The sequence below is a fragment of the Pecten maximus genome, chromosome 9 (assembly GCF_902652985.1).
Source record: "Pecten maximus chromosome 9, xPecMax1.1, whole genome shotgun sequence".
NCBI lineage: Eukaryota > Metazoa > Mollusca > Bivalvia > Pectinida > Pectinidae > Pecten > Pecten maximus.
The window spans coordinates 24,908,475-24,926,885 of NC_047023.1; the positions used below are offsets into that span (position 1 = coordinate 24,908,475).

Sequence of the window (18,411 nt, forward strand, 5' to 3'; positions counted from 1 at the left end):
AAGCATTATGTTCTCTATACTTTCAGGAAGTCAGCACTTATGATCAAGCCATAGTAATTGTACCATGTTCATTTAGTGTTAAGTACTGATATTAAGCTGAGTGTAAAGGATTCACTTACCCCGGTGAAAAGGATATGCCCGAGGCCTGTACTGCTGCAGTGAGTGGGCCGGCTGATCCACTCATACCGCCTAGTAACTTGGCCAGGTCTGCACTGTCTATCTGTAAATCACCTACAGAAAAAAAACAATGAACTTTCATGTGTGTCAGTATATGGACTGTGATGTCAGTTTTACTTACTAGGTAACAAGCCGGAGGGCAGACAGAAGGATGGTATGGACTGTGGTGTCAGTTTTACTTACTGGGTAACAAGTCGGAGGGCAGAGAGAAGGACGGTATGGACTGTGATGTCAGTTTTACTTACTGGGTAACAAGTCGGAGGGCCGAGGTATGGACTGTGGTGTCAGTTTTACTTACTGGGTAACAAGCCGGAGGGCCGAGGTATGGACTGTGGTGTCAGTTTTACTTACTGGGTAACAAGCCGGAGGGCAGACAGAAGGACGGTATGGACTGTGATGTCAGTTTTACTTACTGGGTAACAAGCCGGAGGGCAGACAGAAGGATGGTATGGACTGTGATGTCTGTTTTACTTACTGGGTAACAAGTCGGAGGGCAGACAGAAGGATGGTATGGACTGTGATGTCAGTTTTACTTACTGGGTAACAAGCCGGAGGGCAGACAGAAGGACGGTATGGACTGTGATGTCAGTTTTACTTACTGGGTAACAAGCCGGAGGGCAGACAGAAGGATGGTATGGACTGTGATGTCAGTTTTACTTACTGGGTAACAAGCCGGAGGGCAGAGAGAAGGACGGTATGGACTGTGATGTCAGTTTTACTTACTGGGTAACAAGTCGGAGGGCAGACAGAAGGACGGTATGGACTGTGGTGTCAGTTTTACTTACTGGGTAACAAGCCGGAGGGCAGACAGAAGGATGGTATGGACTGTGATGTCTGTTTTACTTACTGGGTAACAAGTTGGAGGGCAGACAGAAGGATGGTATGGACTGTGATGTCAGTTTTACTTACTGGGTAATAAGCCGGAGGGCAGACAGAAGGATGGTATGGACTGTGATGTCAGTTTTACTTACTGGGTAACAAGCCGGAGGGCAGACAGAAGGATGGTATGGACTGTGATGTCAGTTTTACTTACTGGGTAACAAGCCGGAGGGCAGAGAGAAGGACGGTATGGACTGTGATGTCAGTTTTACTTACTGGGTAACAAGCCGGAGGGCAGACAGAAGGACGGTATGGACTGTGGTTGGTTCCCTCCAGGTGTAGCATTACTAACAACAGGTGTATCTAGGGTGGTCAGAGGATTCTTAGTCGACACCTGAACAGGAAAAAATAAAGACATTGTATAGATATTTGTCTCTACAACATACCACTATAAATACAATTATAGACAAAATTCTTTATAAATACAATACAGAGAACTACAAAATGCTTTAAATCACAAATGCACAGAACTAAAAAAATTCTTTATAAACACAATACACAGAACTCATACATTTTACTGTGAATTTTTTTTTTCATTTTTTTTTTATGTTCATGTCGTAAACATGTGAAATCTTGATGTCGGCAGTGAGTTTGACAGTTCAAGACCATATCCAATTTGCATTTATATACACATTTTCTTCTACCATTTCAAAAATAAGAAATATAAAGTGATGTACCCTAGATCAGGACTGGCTATACATATCATATATTCATTAAGCAGACTTCCATGCTAAATATTTTTTGGATATGATTTTGATGTCACATAATCCTGTTGAAAGTGCAAAATGCTTTAAATATTCCGATATGTCACTGGTGTAAATTTCTTCCTTCATAAACATGCCCTGATCTCCTTACTAGGTCAATGTGTTTACCTCGCCTGGTTTGGTAGGTATCAGTACACGGAGGGCTGGTCTGCCCTTTCCTTCATCCTTACTTGGTTGTGTCATGACAGTGCTGGTTGTGGGTGCAGGAGATACTCGACTCACAGTGGCCGGTGCTCCACTCATCTTATTAGCTGTTGTATAGAACATCATCACACATTTTTCAATTTTTAACAATCTCACGATTTGTATGCAAAGATGTCAGAGATAGCAATCAATTGTTATAAAGTATAAAGAGGAAATTGAATTGTGTCCTGTTAAAAATATCAAAACATTCTGTCATACGAGTCAAACGGGAAACCATTCAATTTTCTTTTTATAGCATTTTTTATGCTTAAAACAAAATCTAAAACATCAAAAAAAGTGTCCAAAAGTGCCGGAATCGGTAATGATGTCATCTCTTTGTGACGTTACTCCACGTCAACTTGACAGCGCCATTTTGAAAGGACTGATCAATGCAATTTTCACTGCAAAATCTTATATTTTCACTGCTCTGCACTGCAGTGAAGATGTAAGTTTCATTAGTTTGAAATGAAATTTCTATATTTCACTGGCAAAAATGCAATAATTCAATCTATTTAACAATTAAACTCTTAGATTGAATTTATGGTCAATATAAATGCAATCTCGGTGACATATAAATAAAACGGTGCCCTACATGAACACAGGTTAAACTCGTTCTAAAAAAATCTGTTCTTTATTTTCACCTATATATATATATCTATTTTGACAAACAGCAGGACATACAATGCAATGTAAAGGGTCCTCACCTGGGGGACTTGGAGAGACATTGTGAGCTGCTGGAGGCTGTAGGAGGACAACGGTACCTGTGGTTGGTTGCTGGTTGGGTACAGGTATACTTTGTGGGGTGAACACGTTGGATACACCTCCAGTCGAACGTACTGGTACAGACACAGGCATCTGTGGCACCTGGGACATCTGTTAATCGATATCACAAGATAAGCATAACTGCCCTGTGTTAACATTCAATCCAAGAAACTATGGAATGTCCAGGACTGTATTCTGACATTATATTACCATACCTTCAACCTTATGATGACATCAAAATAGTTGGAATCCATCCTTACTTTGATCTCTGGATTTTACATTTGTATCAATATATAACTATCAACAAGTTTCACCTAAAAAAGATTTCTGGTTTCCAAGGTAATACAAACGTGCATTATCAAAGACTGAACTTTAGTATGTAAATTCACATGACCTGAAATTAACATAAATCAGTGTGTATGAGATAACATAACATACATGGCCGGGTGTACCCTGCTGCATAACACGAGCATACTCCTGGTCGATACGTTTATAGGACTCTTCTGTACGTGGCGTCAGGTTGAAATCATCTTCATCTCCATCATCTCCTTCACCTTTTGAATCCTTCTTGTTCAACATCTGATGAAGAAATTTTACATCAATGAGAAACAATGCATGCCTTGTGTCTGGACAGATCTAATAAAAGCAATTCTATATCATATTTAGCTATTTTTCATACAATATCATAATCTGGTTCCTTCTCCTAATACAGATATCATTCCTATCAATATCACTGTCTGTTTCTATCTCGTTATACAGATATCATTCCCATCAATATCACGGTCTGTTTCTATCTAGTTATACAGATATCATTCCTATCAATATCACGGTCTGTTTCTATATCGTTATACAGATATCATTCCTATCAATATCACGGTCTGTTTCTATATCGTTATACAGATATCATTCCTATCAATATCACGGTCTGTTTCTAATCGTTATACAGATATCATTCCTATCAATATCACGGTCTGTTTCTAATCGTTATACAGATATCATTCCTATCAATATCACGGTCTGTTTCTATCTCGTTATACAGATATCATTCCTATCAATATCACGGTCTGTTTCTATATTGTTATACAGATATCATTCCCATCAATATCACGGTCTGTTTCTATATCGTTATACAGATATCATTCCTATCAATATCATGGTCTGTTTCTAATCGTTATACAGATATCATTCCTATCAATATCATGGTCTGTTTCTAATCGTTATACAGATATCATTCCTATCAATATCACGGTCTGTTTCTAATCGTTATACAGATATCATTCCTATCAATATCATGGTCTGTTTCTAATCGTTATACAGATATCATTCCTATCAATATCATGGTCTGTTTCTAATCGCAATACAGATATCATTCCTATCAATACCATGGTCTTGTTATACAGATATCATTCCTATCAATATCACGGTCTGTTTCTATACCGTTATACAGATATCATTCCTATCAATATCACGGTCTGTTTCTAATCGTTATACAGATATCATTCCTATCAATATCACGGTCTGTTTCTATATCGTTATACAGATATATTTCCTATCAATATCACGGTCTGTTTCTATATCGTTATACAGATATCATTTCTATCAATATCACGGCCTGTTTCTATATCGTTATACAGATACCATTCCTATCAATATCACGGTCTGTTTCTATATCGTTATACAGATATCATTCCTATCAATATTACGGTCTGTTTCTATATCGTTATACAGATATCATTCCTATCAATATCACGGTCTGTTTCTAATCGTTATACAGATATCATTCCTGTCAATATCATGGTCTGTTTCTATCTCGTTATACAGATATAATTCCTATCAATATCACAGCCTATTTCTATCCCGTAACACAGATATTATTCCTATCAATACCATGGTCTAGTTATACAGATATCACTCCTATCAATATCACGGTCTGTTTCTAATCGTTATACCGATATCATTCCTATCAATATCACAGCCTATTTCTATCTGGTAACACAGATATTATTCCTATCAATATCACAGCCTATTTCTATCTCGTAACACAGATATCATTCCTATCAATATCACAGCCTATTTCTATCTCATTACACAGATATCATTCCTATCAATATCACAGCCTATTTCTATCTCGTAACACAGATATCATTCCTATCAATATCACAGCCTATTTCTATCTCGTAACACTGATATTATTCCTAACAACACTCGCCCTATTTCTATCTCGTAACACAGATATAATTCCTATCAATATCACAGCCTATTTCTATCTCGTAACACAGATATCATTCCTATCAATATCACAGCCTATTTCTATCTCATTACACAGATATCATTCCTATCAATATCACAGCCTATTTCTATCTCGTAACACAGATATCATTCCTATCAATATCACAGCCTATTTCTATCTCGTAACACTGATATTATTCCTAACAACACTCGCCCTATTTCTATCTCGTAACACAGATATTATTCCTAACAACACTCGCCCTAACAACACTCGCCCTAACAACACTCGCCCTAAATCTTTCTGTGACAATGTTACAGTTAATACATACTTCGACAATGTCTTTGTTGGTCTGACTGACCACTGTGTCATTGTACTCTGTGTACTTCAGAAGGACCTTGTCCATGTCAGAGCTGGCATACTGGTACAGTTTGTTGTTTGATGTGAATATGATGAGAGCTATCTCACAGTCACACAGTACACTCAATTCATATGCCTTCTTCATCAAACCAAATTTTCTCTTTGTGAACGTCACCTGGACAACAACAAATAGTTTACATAGAAGACAAGAGAATAGAAGGTAGTCAAGGTCAAAGGATACACATATTAATCATTGGAGGTCAGAGGTTATTCAGGCAAAAAGAGGCTAGTCAGGGTAAAATGTTTCACATAATTTATCATCAGATAGGGTTAACATGATTATTCAGGAGGAAGTTAAAGAGGTTAGTCAGGGTCAAAGGTTTCACATAATTTATCATCAGATAGGGTTAACATGATTATTCAGGAGGAAGTTAAAGAGGTTAGTCAGGGTCAAAGGTTTCAATAATTAATCAAAAGATAAGAGTCAAAGGTTATTCAGGTGACCCATCTTAAGCTTTAAGTTGCCCACCCAAATTTAATAGCAACCTTGACCCTGGGAAATTTTTTAACACCTATAGCACATCTACATATCACTGTATAATAATGTCATGTGATATTCAATATTAGAACGAATGAACTACAGATTTGGTCACATGACACCTTGTTTGATCCCACTTAACTTTGCTTCATAATGAAATAACAAAAAGTTAACTTCAGACCAGATGAGCTAAAAAAAAAAAAAAAAAAACAGACGGCAGACAACCTGATTACTACTGTGTGGGATGGATTATTCTAGAACAGATAATAAGTTAATTAAATTGACCATTTTTGGCCCCGCCCATAAGCCCCAGGGGTCAGCCAGGGCCAACATGTGCATATTATCAAACTTTCATCCCATGCTGAAAATGTTTACCAAGTTAGAATGAATTCCAATAGAAATTTTACCAAGTTAGAATGAATTCCAATAGAAATCAAACATATTATAGTCAAAAATCTGAATTCCCTATATAAACTATAGTAAAGTTTACCCCTCCCCAGGGGCAAACTTGAGACCCCAGGGTCATGAAATTCAAAATTTTAGTAAAGCACTTTAAGATGCTTTCAACTACAAAGAGTATTTGATTCCAACTTATTTCCGTCATGAGAAGAAGATTTTTTAAATTTCAGTCAATTTGACCCTTTTTAGCCCCGCCCATTAGCCCCTGGGGGTCAGTCAGGGCAAACATGTGTATGCCATCAAACTGTCATCCCAAACTGATAATGTTAACCAAATTAGAATGAATTCCAATAGAAATCAAACATATTATAGTCAAAAATGTGATTTCCCTATATAAACTATAGTAAAGTTTACCCCCTCCCCAGGGGCAAACTTGAGACCCCAGGGTCATGAAATTCACAATTTTAGTAAAGCACCTTAAGACCCTTCCAACTAGAAAGAGTATTTGATTCCACCTTATTTTGGTCTTGAGAAGAAGATTTTTGAAATTTCAGTCAATTTGGCCCTTTTTAGCCCCGCCCATCAGCCCCTGGGGGTCAGTCAGGGCCAACATGTGCATGCCATCAAACTGTCATCCCATGCTGACAATGTTTACCAAATTAGAACGAATTCCAATACAAATCAAACAAATAAAAGTCAAAAATATGATTTCCCTATATAAACTATAGTAAAGTTTACCCCCTCCCCAGGGGCAAACGTGAGACCCCTGGGTCATGAAATTTACAATTTTGGTAAAGCACCTTAAGACCCTTCCAACTATAAAGAGTATTTGATTCCACCTTATTTTGGTCTTGAGAAGAAGATTTTTGAAATTTCAGTCAATTTGGCCCTTTTTAGCCCCGCCCATCAGCCCCTGGGGGTCAGTCAGGGCCAACATGTGCATGCCATCAAACTGTCATCCCATGCTGACAATGTTTACCAAATTAGAATGAATTCCAATACAAATCAAACAAATAAAAGTCAAAAATGTGATTTCCCTATATAAACTATAGTAAAGTTTACCCCCTCCCCAGGGGCAAACGTGAGACCCCTGGGTCATGAAATTTACAATTTTGGTAAAGCACCTTAAGACCCTTCCATCTATGAAGAGTGTTTGATTCCACCATATCTGAGAGTAGAGAAGAAGATTTTTGAAGTTTTAGTCAATTTGACAGTTTTTAGCCCCGCCCCTCAGGCCCCTGGGGGGTGGGGACCATATAATTTACAATTTTGGTTTACCTTTAGCCATAGAAGCTTCTTGCCAAATTTCATGGAATTTGGTTTAGGGGTTTTGGAGAAGAAGTTGAAAATGTAAATTGTTTACGGACGCACGACGGACGACGGACGACGCACGACGCACGACGACGGACAAAAGGGGATTAGAATAGGTCACTTGAGACTTTGTCTCAGGTGACCTAAAAACAGGATAATCAGGGCCAAAGGTTATAAAGAAATGATCATTGCATGTGCACATAAGGAAATATAACTTTATCTATTTACCACAATGTTAAGGCCATAACTGAATTAAGCACAGTACCTGTCTGTTCCTTTCATCATTAATTCTCTGGATAGAAATCTTTTTCCTTCCCATGGCTGATTGATCTGTATAAACTGATGAACACTGCAGCTCTCTTGTAGATCAGGTTTTCTGAAACACAGATGGTTTTAATTTGAGGTATACCATAATCAATTAGTGACATTAAATGAATTTTGTCTGATTGATAACGAGTTCTGGACATAAACATAATACCAGTACTTGGGGACATATAACACTGGTAGTTGGGGATATATAATACTTGTACTCGTAGTTGGGGACGTATAATACTGGTAGTTGGGGGACATATAATACTGGTAGTTGGGGATATATAATGCTTGTACTCGTAGTTGGGGACGTATAATACTGGTAGTTGGAGACATATAACACTGGTAGTTGGGGATATATAACACTGGTAGTTGGGGACGTATAATACTGGTAGTTGGAGACATATAATACTGGTAGTTGGGGACATATAACACTGGTAGTTGGGGATATATAATACTTGTACTCGTAGTTGGGGACGTATAATACTAGTAGTTGGGGACATATAATACTTGTAAGCTACCAATATTTTGCATCACATGCTTTGGAGCCAGTGTACTACATTCTCAGTACCAGAATGTACTGTGTTACAGCCTCTATCAGAGTAGTCTATAACTGTGTTACAGCCTCTATCAGAGTAGTATAGAACTGTGTTACAGCCTCTATCAGAGTAGTCTATAGCTGTGTTACAGCCTCTATCAGAGTAGTCTATAACTGTGTTACAGCCTCTATCTGAGTAGTCTATAACTGTGTTACAGCCTCTATCAGAGTAGTCTATAGCTGTGTTACAGCCTCTATCAGAGTAGTCTAGAGCTGTGTTACAGCCTCTATCAGAGTAGTCTAGAGCTGTGTTACAGCATCTATCAGAGTAGTATAGAGCTGTGTTACAGCCTCTATCAGAGTAGCATATAGCTGTGTTACAGCCTCTATCAGAGTAGTCTAGAGCTGTGTTACAGCCTCTATCAGAGTAGTCTAGAGCTGTGTTACAGTCTCTATCAGAGTAATCTATAGCTGTGTTACAGCCTCTATCAGAGTAGTCTATAGCTGTGTTACAGCCTCTATCAGAGTAGTCTAGAGCTGTGTTACAGTCTCTATCAGAGTAGTCTATAGCTGTGTTACAGCCTCTATCAGAGTAGTCTAGAGCTGTGTTACAGCCTCTATCAGTGTAGTCTAGAGCTGTGTTACAGTCTCTATCAGAGTAGTCTAGAGCTGTGTTACAGCCTCTATCAGAGTAGTCTATAGCTGTGTTACAGCCTCTAACAGAGTAGTCTATAGCTGTGTTACAGCCTCTATCAGAGTAGTCTAGAGCTGTGTTACAGCCTCTATCAGTGTAGTCTAGAGCTGTGTTACAGTCTCTATCAGAGTAGTCTAGAGCTGTGTTACAGCCTCTATCAGAGTAGTCTATAGCTGTGTTACAGCCTCTAACAGAGTAGTCTATAGCTGTGTTACAGCCTCTATCAGAGTAGTCTATAGCTGTGTTACAGCCTCTATCAGAGTAGTCTATAGCTGTGTTACAGCCTCTATCAGAGTAGTCTATAGCTGTGTTACAGCCTCTATCAGAGTAGTCTATAGCTGTGTTACAGCCTCTATCAGAGTAGTCTAGAGCTGTGTTACAGCCTCTATCACAGTAGTCTAGAGCTGTGTTACAGCCTCTATCAGAGTAATCTATAGCTGTGTTACAGCCTCTATCAGAGTAGTCTATAGCTGTGTTACAGCCTCTATCAGAGTAGTCTAGAGCTGTGTTACAGCCTCTATCAGAGTAGTCTATAGCTGTGTTACAGCCTCTATCAGAGTAGTCTATAGCTGTGTTACAGCCTCTATCAGAGTAGTCTATAGCTGTGTTACAGCCTCTATCAGAGTAATCTATAGCTGTGTTACAGCCTCTATCAGAGTAGTCTATAGCTGTGTTACAGCCTCTATCAGAGTAGTCTATAGCTGTGTTACAGCCTCTATCAGAGTAGCCTATAGCTGTGTTACAGCCTCTATCAGAGTAGTCTATAGCTGTGTTACAGCATCTATCAGTGTAGCCTATAGCTGTGTTACAGCCTCTATCAGAGTCCTTATACACAGCCGGATATATGTGCACAACAAGTTGGTGTCCTTGCAATTGGGAGGCCTTGAAGCCCCACCTACTTTAAGCGAATTGTCTAATGAGGAAAAGTTTCACTCCCTGAAGCCGCAGTTTATTTGTATAGGATAATGTACTTTCGATAGTTTTCGGAATAGAGTTATACTTTCATTATACACAGATAGGGTTCAAAAATAAGCGTCTATCAATAGCTATGGTTGTTTGTGTGTGAAATGCATGTGCAGTGAATGTGTGTTTTTGGAGGCTGTACATGTAGTACATGTAAGTTGGTGTTTGTCTCCTTGTGATAGTGTGAAACTATGATGTCTTTAAGTGCTTCCTGACTGAAGCATATACTATCAAAGACATCCAGCAGGACACTTTACTCAGTCACATTTAACTAACAACAGGGGAACCAGTGGCCCTACTCCTATAATGCTGAGCTGATATTAAGCGAGAGTAATATTATAACAAGCATGCTGGGTATTGCCAAAGCAATAGATGTCCACTTTTGGCCCCACTAAAAACAAGAGATCCCAGAGGGATCTTGGCGCCCACCATTGAATGTTCTTTATAGGTTCCATGTCAGATTGATCTTTTCTCTACTTTTCTCTTCTTCTAAGTCTTACTAATCTGTGTAAACTCAGAAGAAACCTCTAGTACTTTTCAAACAAGACAAAACCTATATATAAAATTTGAGATTTAGGCACCAAGGGGAACCTATATATATGGAATTTGAGAAAGATTCCTTCAGTGCTTTCTTAGAAATAGTGATAACAAACTTCAATTGTCAAAATCCAAGATGGCTGCCTGTCGGCCATGTTGTTTTCCGATTGGTCTCAAAATGCTATATGCATAACTAAGCACCAAGGGGAACCTACATAACAAATATGAAAAAGATCCCTTTAGTACTTTCACAGAAATAGCGATAACAAACTTCAATTGTCAAAATCCAAGATGGCTGCCTGTCGGCCATGTTGTTTTCAGATCGGTCTCAAAATGCTATATGCATAACTAAGCACCAAGGGGAACCTACATAACAAATATGAAAAAGATCCCATTTAGTACTTTCACAGAAATAGCGATAACAAACTTCAATTGTCAAAATCCAAGATGGCTGCCTGTCGGCCATGTTGTTTTCAGATCGGTCTCAAAATGCAATATGCATAACTAGGCACCTGGGGGAACCTACATATGAAATTTCAGGAAGATCCCTTCATTAGTTTCTTAGTAATAGTGATAACCAGTTTCAATTTTCGAAATCCAAGATGGCTGCCTGTCGGCCATGTTGTTTTCTGATTGGTCTCAAAATGCAATATGCATAACTAGGCACCAAGGGGAACCTACATATGAAATTGGAGAAAGATCCAATCAGAACTTTCTCAGAAATAGCGATAACAAACTTCTATGGTCAAAATCCAAGATGGCTGCCTGTCGGCCATGTTGTTTTTCGATCAGTCCCAAAATGCGATATGCATTACCAGGCACCAAGGGGAACCCACATATGAAATTTGAGAAAGATCCCTTCAGTACTTTCTCAGAAATGGCAATAACAAACTTTAATGGTCAAAATCCTAGATGGCTGCCTGTCGGCCATGTTGTTTTCCGATTGGTCTCAAAATGCTATATGCATAACTAAGCACCAAGGGGAACCTACATAACAAATATGAAAAAGATCCCTTTAGTACTTTCACAGAAATAGCGATAACAAACTTCAATTGTCAAAATCCAAGATGGCTGCCTGTCGGCCATGTTGTTTTCAGATCGGTCTCAAAATGCTATATGCATAACTAAGCACCAAGGGGAACCTACATAACAAATATGAAAAAGATCCCTTTAGTACTTTCACAGAAATAGCGATAACAAACTTCAATTGTCAAAATCCAAGATGGCTGCCTGTCGGCCATGTTGTTTTCAGATCGGTCTCAAAATGCAAAATGCATAACTAGGCACTAAGGGGAACCTACATATGAAATTTGAGAAAGATCCCTTCTGTGCTTTTTGAGAAATAGCGATAACAATCTTCAATTGTCAAAATCCAAGATGGCTGCCTGTCGGCCATGTTGTTTTCCGATTGGTCTCAAAATGCAATATGCATAACTAGGCACCAAGGGGAACCTACATATGAAATTTGAGAAAGATCCCTTCAGTACTTTTTTAGAAATAGCGATAACAAACTTCAATGGTCAAAATCCAAGATGGCTGCCCGTCGGCCATGTTGTTTTCCGATCTGTCCCAAAATGCAATATGCATAACTAGGCACCAAGGGAAACCTACATATAAAATTTGAGAAAGATCTCTTCAGTACTTTCTCAGAAATAGCGATAACAAACTTCAATGGTCAAAATCCAAGATGGCTGCCCGTCGGCCATGTTGTTTTCCGATCGGTCCCAAAATGCAATATGCATAACTAAGCACCAAGGGAAACCCACATATCAAATTTGAGAAAGATCCCTTCAGTACTTTCTTAGAAATAGAGATAACAAACTTCAATTGTCAAAATCCAAGATGGCTGCCTGTCGGCCATGTTGTTTTCCGATCGGTCCCAAAATGCAATATGCATAACTAGGCACCAAGGGAAACCAACATATGAAATTTGAGAAAGATCCCTTCAGCTCTTTCTCAGAAATAGCGATAACAAACTTCAATGGTCAAAATCCAAGATGGCTGCCTGTCGGCCATGTTGTTTTCCGATCGGTCCCAAAATGCAATATGCATAACTAGGCACCAAGGGGAACCTACATATGAAATTTGAGAAAGATCCCTTCAGTACTTTCTGAGGATTAGTGATAACAAGAATTGTTTACGGACGGACGGACGGACGGACGGAGGGAGGGACGGACGGACGGACGACGGACCACGGACGCAGGGCGATTTGAATAGCCCACCATCTGATGATGGTGGGCTAAAAATTATAACAGTGACCTTGACCTTGACTCAAAAACCCTATAACTCAAATTTGATCTGTAGGCATTCATACTGAAGTTACATACCAACTTTCATCAACATACCTTGAAGCATGGCTGAGAAAAATACTGAAAACTGAATGGACGGACTGACAGACAGAGAGAAAGGAAACCTATAGTCCCCTCTGTTTCACTGGTAGGGGTCGACTAATAACTACTATTTTTAGAGACTCTGGTAGGTTTCAACAGGGGAGAGAACCCAAACCTTTCCTCACAAGGGTAAACACTCAACTAAAAGCCAAAAGATAGGTAGTGTCGAGGGAGACATTATAGGAAGAAGAAATTTGTTTACAAAGGACAGAAAAGATAAGATCCCAAATTTAGTCACCTCTATTGATCATACAATAGGGGCAGCAGCTACAACTCTTACCTGTAGGGTATAGTTTGTTATCACATATGTGTATATCCTTAAATAGGATACACCTGGTCAAATGTTTAGGCAGGGTGGATTTGGGAATACCTTTATTTGTTAAATTGTTGAAATCAATATTGTTTTATACATACACATGTACATAGATCACATGTCAAGGTGCAACTGATAAGATCCAAGAACTAAATTAATACTGATACCAAAACAGCCACATGGTTGTATTTCTAAGAAAAAAAGGTCTGATCATTTATCCTAGATATTCACAGAGGACATAGAGAAGGCATGTCTACAGTATACAATATATATGACAAACCAATCCATTCCTACAGAAATTTCTCTGTCATACTATGAAATATATTCATACATACTAAATAAATAATCAACCAACAGACAATAGATCCCAGAGGGATATTGGAACCAACCATTGAACGATCGTTATCGGTCCTATGAAAGAATCAACTTTTGTCTACTTTCCCCTCTTCACAATCTGATAATATGGGGAACCTACATATGAGGTCTAAGAAGAACTTTCTGAAATGTATATCCATAACAAATTTTGACAGTCAAAATCCAAGATGGCCACTTGTCGGCCAATTTGCTTTTCCAATTAGACTCAAAATCCAAAAGCTAGGGGACAAAAGGAACCTACATGTGAAGCTTGAGAAAGATCCTTTAAAGTAATCCTAAACAATTGCAAATGGCAATCAATAACAAACTTCAACTGTCAAAATCAAGGGATGGCTTGGCCGGCTGTCAGCCATGTTGTTTTCCCACTCAGACTCAAAGTTTCATGGGCACAACTAAGGACAAAGGGCAACCTCAATGTGAAGTTTGCTATATAGCCCTCCAGTACTACTCAGGGAATAGTGATAACAAAATTTTACTGTCAAAATCCAAGATGGCTGTCTGTCGAACATCATTTTTCCAATCAGACTTTAAAATGTTATGGGCACAACTAGAAACCAAGGGAACCTACATCTGACATTCATGATATCCCTTCTGTGCTACCCAAGAAATAGTGATAAAAATATCAAAGTTTGGCTAAGCATAGGTATCAAGTTTCCTTGATTTTTTCCTTAAGATTTTTTTTTTTTTTTTGTAAAATATTACAATATCAAGCCATTATATACATATATATATAAAGATCTTGTCATTTCTGAACAAGTACATGTATCATACAAAAGGCCGAAATATCTATGTCTCAAAAGTCACAGTCATACAAATGAAACATTGTACCTAAGGGTACTGTTATTATAGGCACACAATATCAACAAAATCACCATTACTTCAAATCATATTCTGATATTAACATATTCTATACTCAACAACTTACTTATGTCAACACTTCATTCTAAACAATTGAATATAACATCTTAGCCCCTCTTAATAAAAACTTACCTGGTTCACCACATACATACGTACTATCTCTTAGTTTATAAATACAAAGTGAAAGTAGAATAACTGCGTAAATAGATCAAAGGGAAATTCCCATGGTATACCATTAATGTATTTTATCCATTGCTATGAAATCTGTTTGCCTTTGAATTTTGAAAGTGATCTTCAATATCTTCAGTATAAATGATACATTTAAAGCCCAGATACACTCTCTGATATCTTCATATTGTATATGATAGATTTAAAGCCCGGATACAATAACAGTATTTATATTATATATTCCAGTAAAATGGTCGGATGTGTACCTAGGTAAATATATTGTATCACATTTTTACCATACACACATGATATATATATACACCAACCCATTCCTATATGTTTGCTTTACGTCATGAATATTGTATTACAGACCTTTTAACATGCCTGGGTATAATGTAAATATAACAACCTGTTCTTAAAACATTACCGTGTATCATCTATACAGGTAAATACAGGTAACAACTGATTACATACAGGTACCAGGTATATAGAGGTTACATTACATACAGGTACATGTTACATAACATACAGGTACATGTTACATTACATACAGGTACATGTTACATTACATACAGGTACATGTTACATTACATACAGGTACATGTTACATTACATACAGGTACATGTTACATTACATACAGGTACCAGGTATATAGAGGTTAATTACATACAGGTACATGTTACATTACATACAGGTATATATGTTGTGACATGGATAAGGTTTTTTTTATCTCTTCGCATCTCTATCTGAAGTCTAAAAATCTATATACTTCATTTGATAAATTATGTAGGAAATTACAAGTAGCTCAGACAACAAAACATTTTAAACTGAACTTCCATTATTGAACTATGACCTCTTTTTGCCAGATTTTCAAGTACAAAGTAAAACTTCAATATTAAATGTCTTTTTTTATATCAAAAGAATACTGTATTCTGTTTCTTCTGAATATCTCCAATCATGCGCCCAATAACATGAGAATTACTTCACAGGAAATTAAAGGTAAATAGTAGCTGATTGATAGATAGTTATTTATGTCAGTGGTGCTACCTCGTACTAGTATCACTGAATAGAGTAGTCTGTTTGTACTGAGTACAGACAATATGATCAACCACCACTGAAATATGACTCAGCGGAGATAGTCCATTAGTGTTACCACAAAGCCGTGCAGCACTGTGGATATTGCACAATGATCTGCTAACAAGTCAGGTTTTGAAAGGAAGCCAAGTAATAATATATATATACCTGTATGATTTTACCTGTGTGTATGTGTAACAGTGTCATCGGTAGTTTTATCAAGCTAGGCTGTGTATGATGTGGGGTAGTCGGGCATGTTCTGACCTGTATCGTAGGCATTATTAACAACACTAACTTGGCTGCTGATGTCATATTTTTGTAGAATGGGAATTTCCATTGTTTCCACATATAGATTTACTTATAATACCACAGGTATTTGCTGTGTCATATATAAAAATGTTATCAGGGTGTTTATATGGATGGTCTTTAGCATGCTTTGAATTCACTGACATATATTTTAACCCTGACTTTATGTATTCAAATACAGACATTACAGAGTATATGTACACATAGAGGGTTTTTTAGACGGAGATTTAAATGTACATGTTTATCTTTTTTAACTTGGATAACTGAAGATAATATCACTATCCATAAATGTGGGTGATAACTATGATACCCACATTTAAGTTTTATTTTATAGATCTGCTCACACTCACAGGTAGATATTAAAACTTATATTAATTATGTAATGTTATCACATTATTGAATCCTTTATCAACTGCATCTGAAATTTGTACTAAACCTAACAAATTTATCTTATATGGTACCTCTATTTTTTTCTGGTCTAAGGCTATTGTTCTTTACTAAAAATTACACACTTCCTTTAAAAATGTGTATATTGATTTTTCAATGAAAGTTAAACATGTTCTGCAATGATCTTAATCTTCTTCCTAAAAACTGCAAAGTTTTGAAAACACAATTTGGATGAATATCATCCCAGGTATGTAAATGAAAGACTTAATGTTGATAAGTAGGTGATTTAACCAATACTGGTATGTATAAAGTAACTAGTGTGGTAGATCTATAAATTAGCATCAAATTGTCTACATCATATTCATACATGAACAAGATTACTCAACATACAAATTACTAGACACTCATAATATAATGTCTTATATACCATGCACATGTCTTACATATGCTTATATTACTAGATACAAAATTGTGTCATATATACCAAGTCAAGACACATGTCTTACACACCAGTACCAAACAAGCATCTTACATACCATTACTAGACACATGTGTCTTATATACCAGGTCCTGCATCTTACATACCATTACTAGACACATGTGTCTTATATACCAGGTCCTGACACACATCTTACATACCATTGCTACTAGACACATGTGTCTTATATACCAGGTCCTGACACACATCTTACATACCATTGCTACTAGACACATGTGTCTTATTTACCAGGTCCTGACACACATCTTACATACCATTGCTACTAGACACATGTGTCTTATTTACCAGGTCCTGACACACATCTTACATACCATTACTAGACACTGTCTATTACCAGGTCCTGTCACACTTACATACCATTGCTACTAGACACATGTGTCTTATATACCAGGTCCTGACACACATCTTACATACCATTACTAGACACATGTGTCTTATTTACCAGGTCCTGACACACATCTTACATACCATTGCTACTAGACACATGTGTCTTATTTACCAGGTCCTGACACACATCTTACATACCATTGCTACTAGACGTACACATGTGTCTTATATACCAGGTCCTGATCATGACATGCACCTGACATACCAGTACTAGACACATGTGTAAATGTGTCTTATGTACACATCAGTACCAGCCATAAGTGTCTCACATACCAGTACTGTACCCAGGGTTCACATCAGCTTTTGAAAGTTTCATCAAAATAGATATTTTATAGCAAAAATTTTGTAACTCTTTATATTAGGTTCCTTGGTTTATTGTTGATTGCTGTCAGTCATCAACAAGAGTGTTTGATTTCCAACAATATATATATATTATTTTATTTAAATTTAACTATATCATTACTCTTTTTACACTTCTTCACACTTTAGATATTGGAATTGTTTACACTACATCTGCACATAAGTTTGGGTTTGGCTGAGTATTTTTTAACATCCTATCAACAACCGAGGACAGCCTTCCCTGTGTGTAAGATGCATGCATATCATGTAGTCTGTGTGTTTGGGAGGCTGCAGTATGTTGGTGTCTCCTTTCGATAACATAAAACTGATGCTGACTATAGTATTACCTCACTGAAGTATACTACCAAAGACACCCAGCTGGATACCCCACTCGATCACATTATACTGACAACAGGCACACCAGTCAGACCGCCCCTTATATGATTATGATAAGTAGGAGTATAAACTACCATTTTTCAAAGTCTCTGGTATGTCTTGTCCATGGGACAGAACCCAAAGGCTTCTTCACAAGGGTGAATGGTCAACTAATGATCAAAAGTGAGGAAGTGTTGAAGGAGACATCAGGAAGAAGAAAGTATTTGGAAAGAAGAAAAAAATATAAGATCTCAAAGTAAGTCATCTCCTACAATCATACAATGGGGGCAGCAGATAT

General features: G+C 37.5%; 1 protein-coding gene across 2 annotated transcripts in view; it reads right to left on the reverse strand.

Annotated features, from left to right (window-relative positions):
• Nucleotides 1-18,411, reverse strand: part of LOC117334101 (myocyte-specific enhancer factor 2C-like) — a 30,514-nt gene that overhangs the window by 5,052 nt on the left and 7,051 nt on the right. For both annotated transcript variants that reach the window (XM_033893559.1, XM_033893560.1), the window contains exons 3-9: nt 7,866-7,976; nt 5,324-5,527; nt 3,204-3,344; nt 2,708-2,876; nt 1,929-2,071; nt 1,273-1,390; nt 120-231 (exon numbers count right to left, since the gene is read on the reverse strand). In XM_033893559.1, the coding sequence (XP_033749450.1) occupies nt 120-231; nt 1,273-1,390; nt 1,929-2,071; nt 2,708-2,876; nt 3,204-3,344; nt 5,324-5,527; nt 7,866-7,919 (941 nt within the window). In that variant the 5' untranslated portion in view covers nt 7,920-7,976. The remainder of the gene's footprint in view (nt 1-119; nt 232-1,272; nt 1,391-1,928; nt 2,072-2,707; nt 2,877-3,203; nt 3,345-5,323; nt 5,528-7,865; nt 7,977-18,411) is intronic.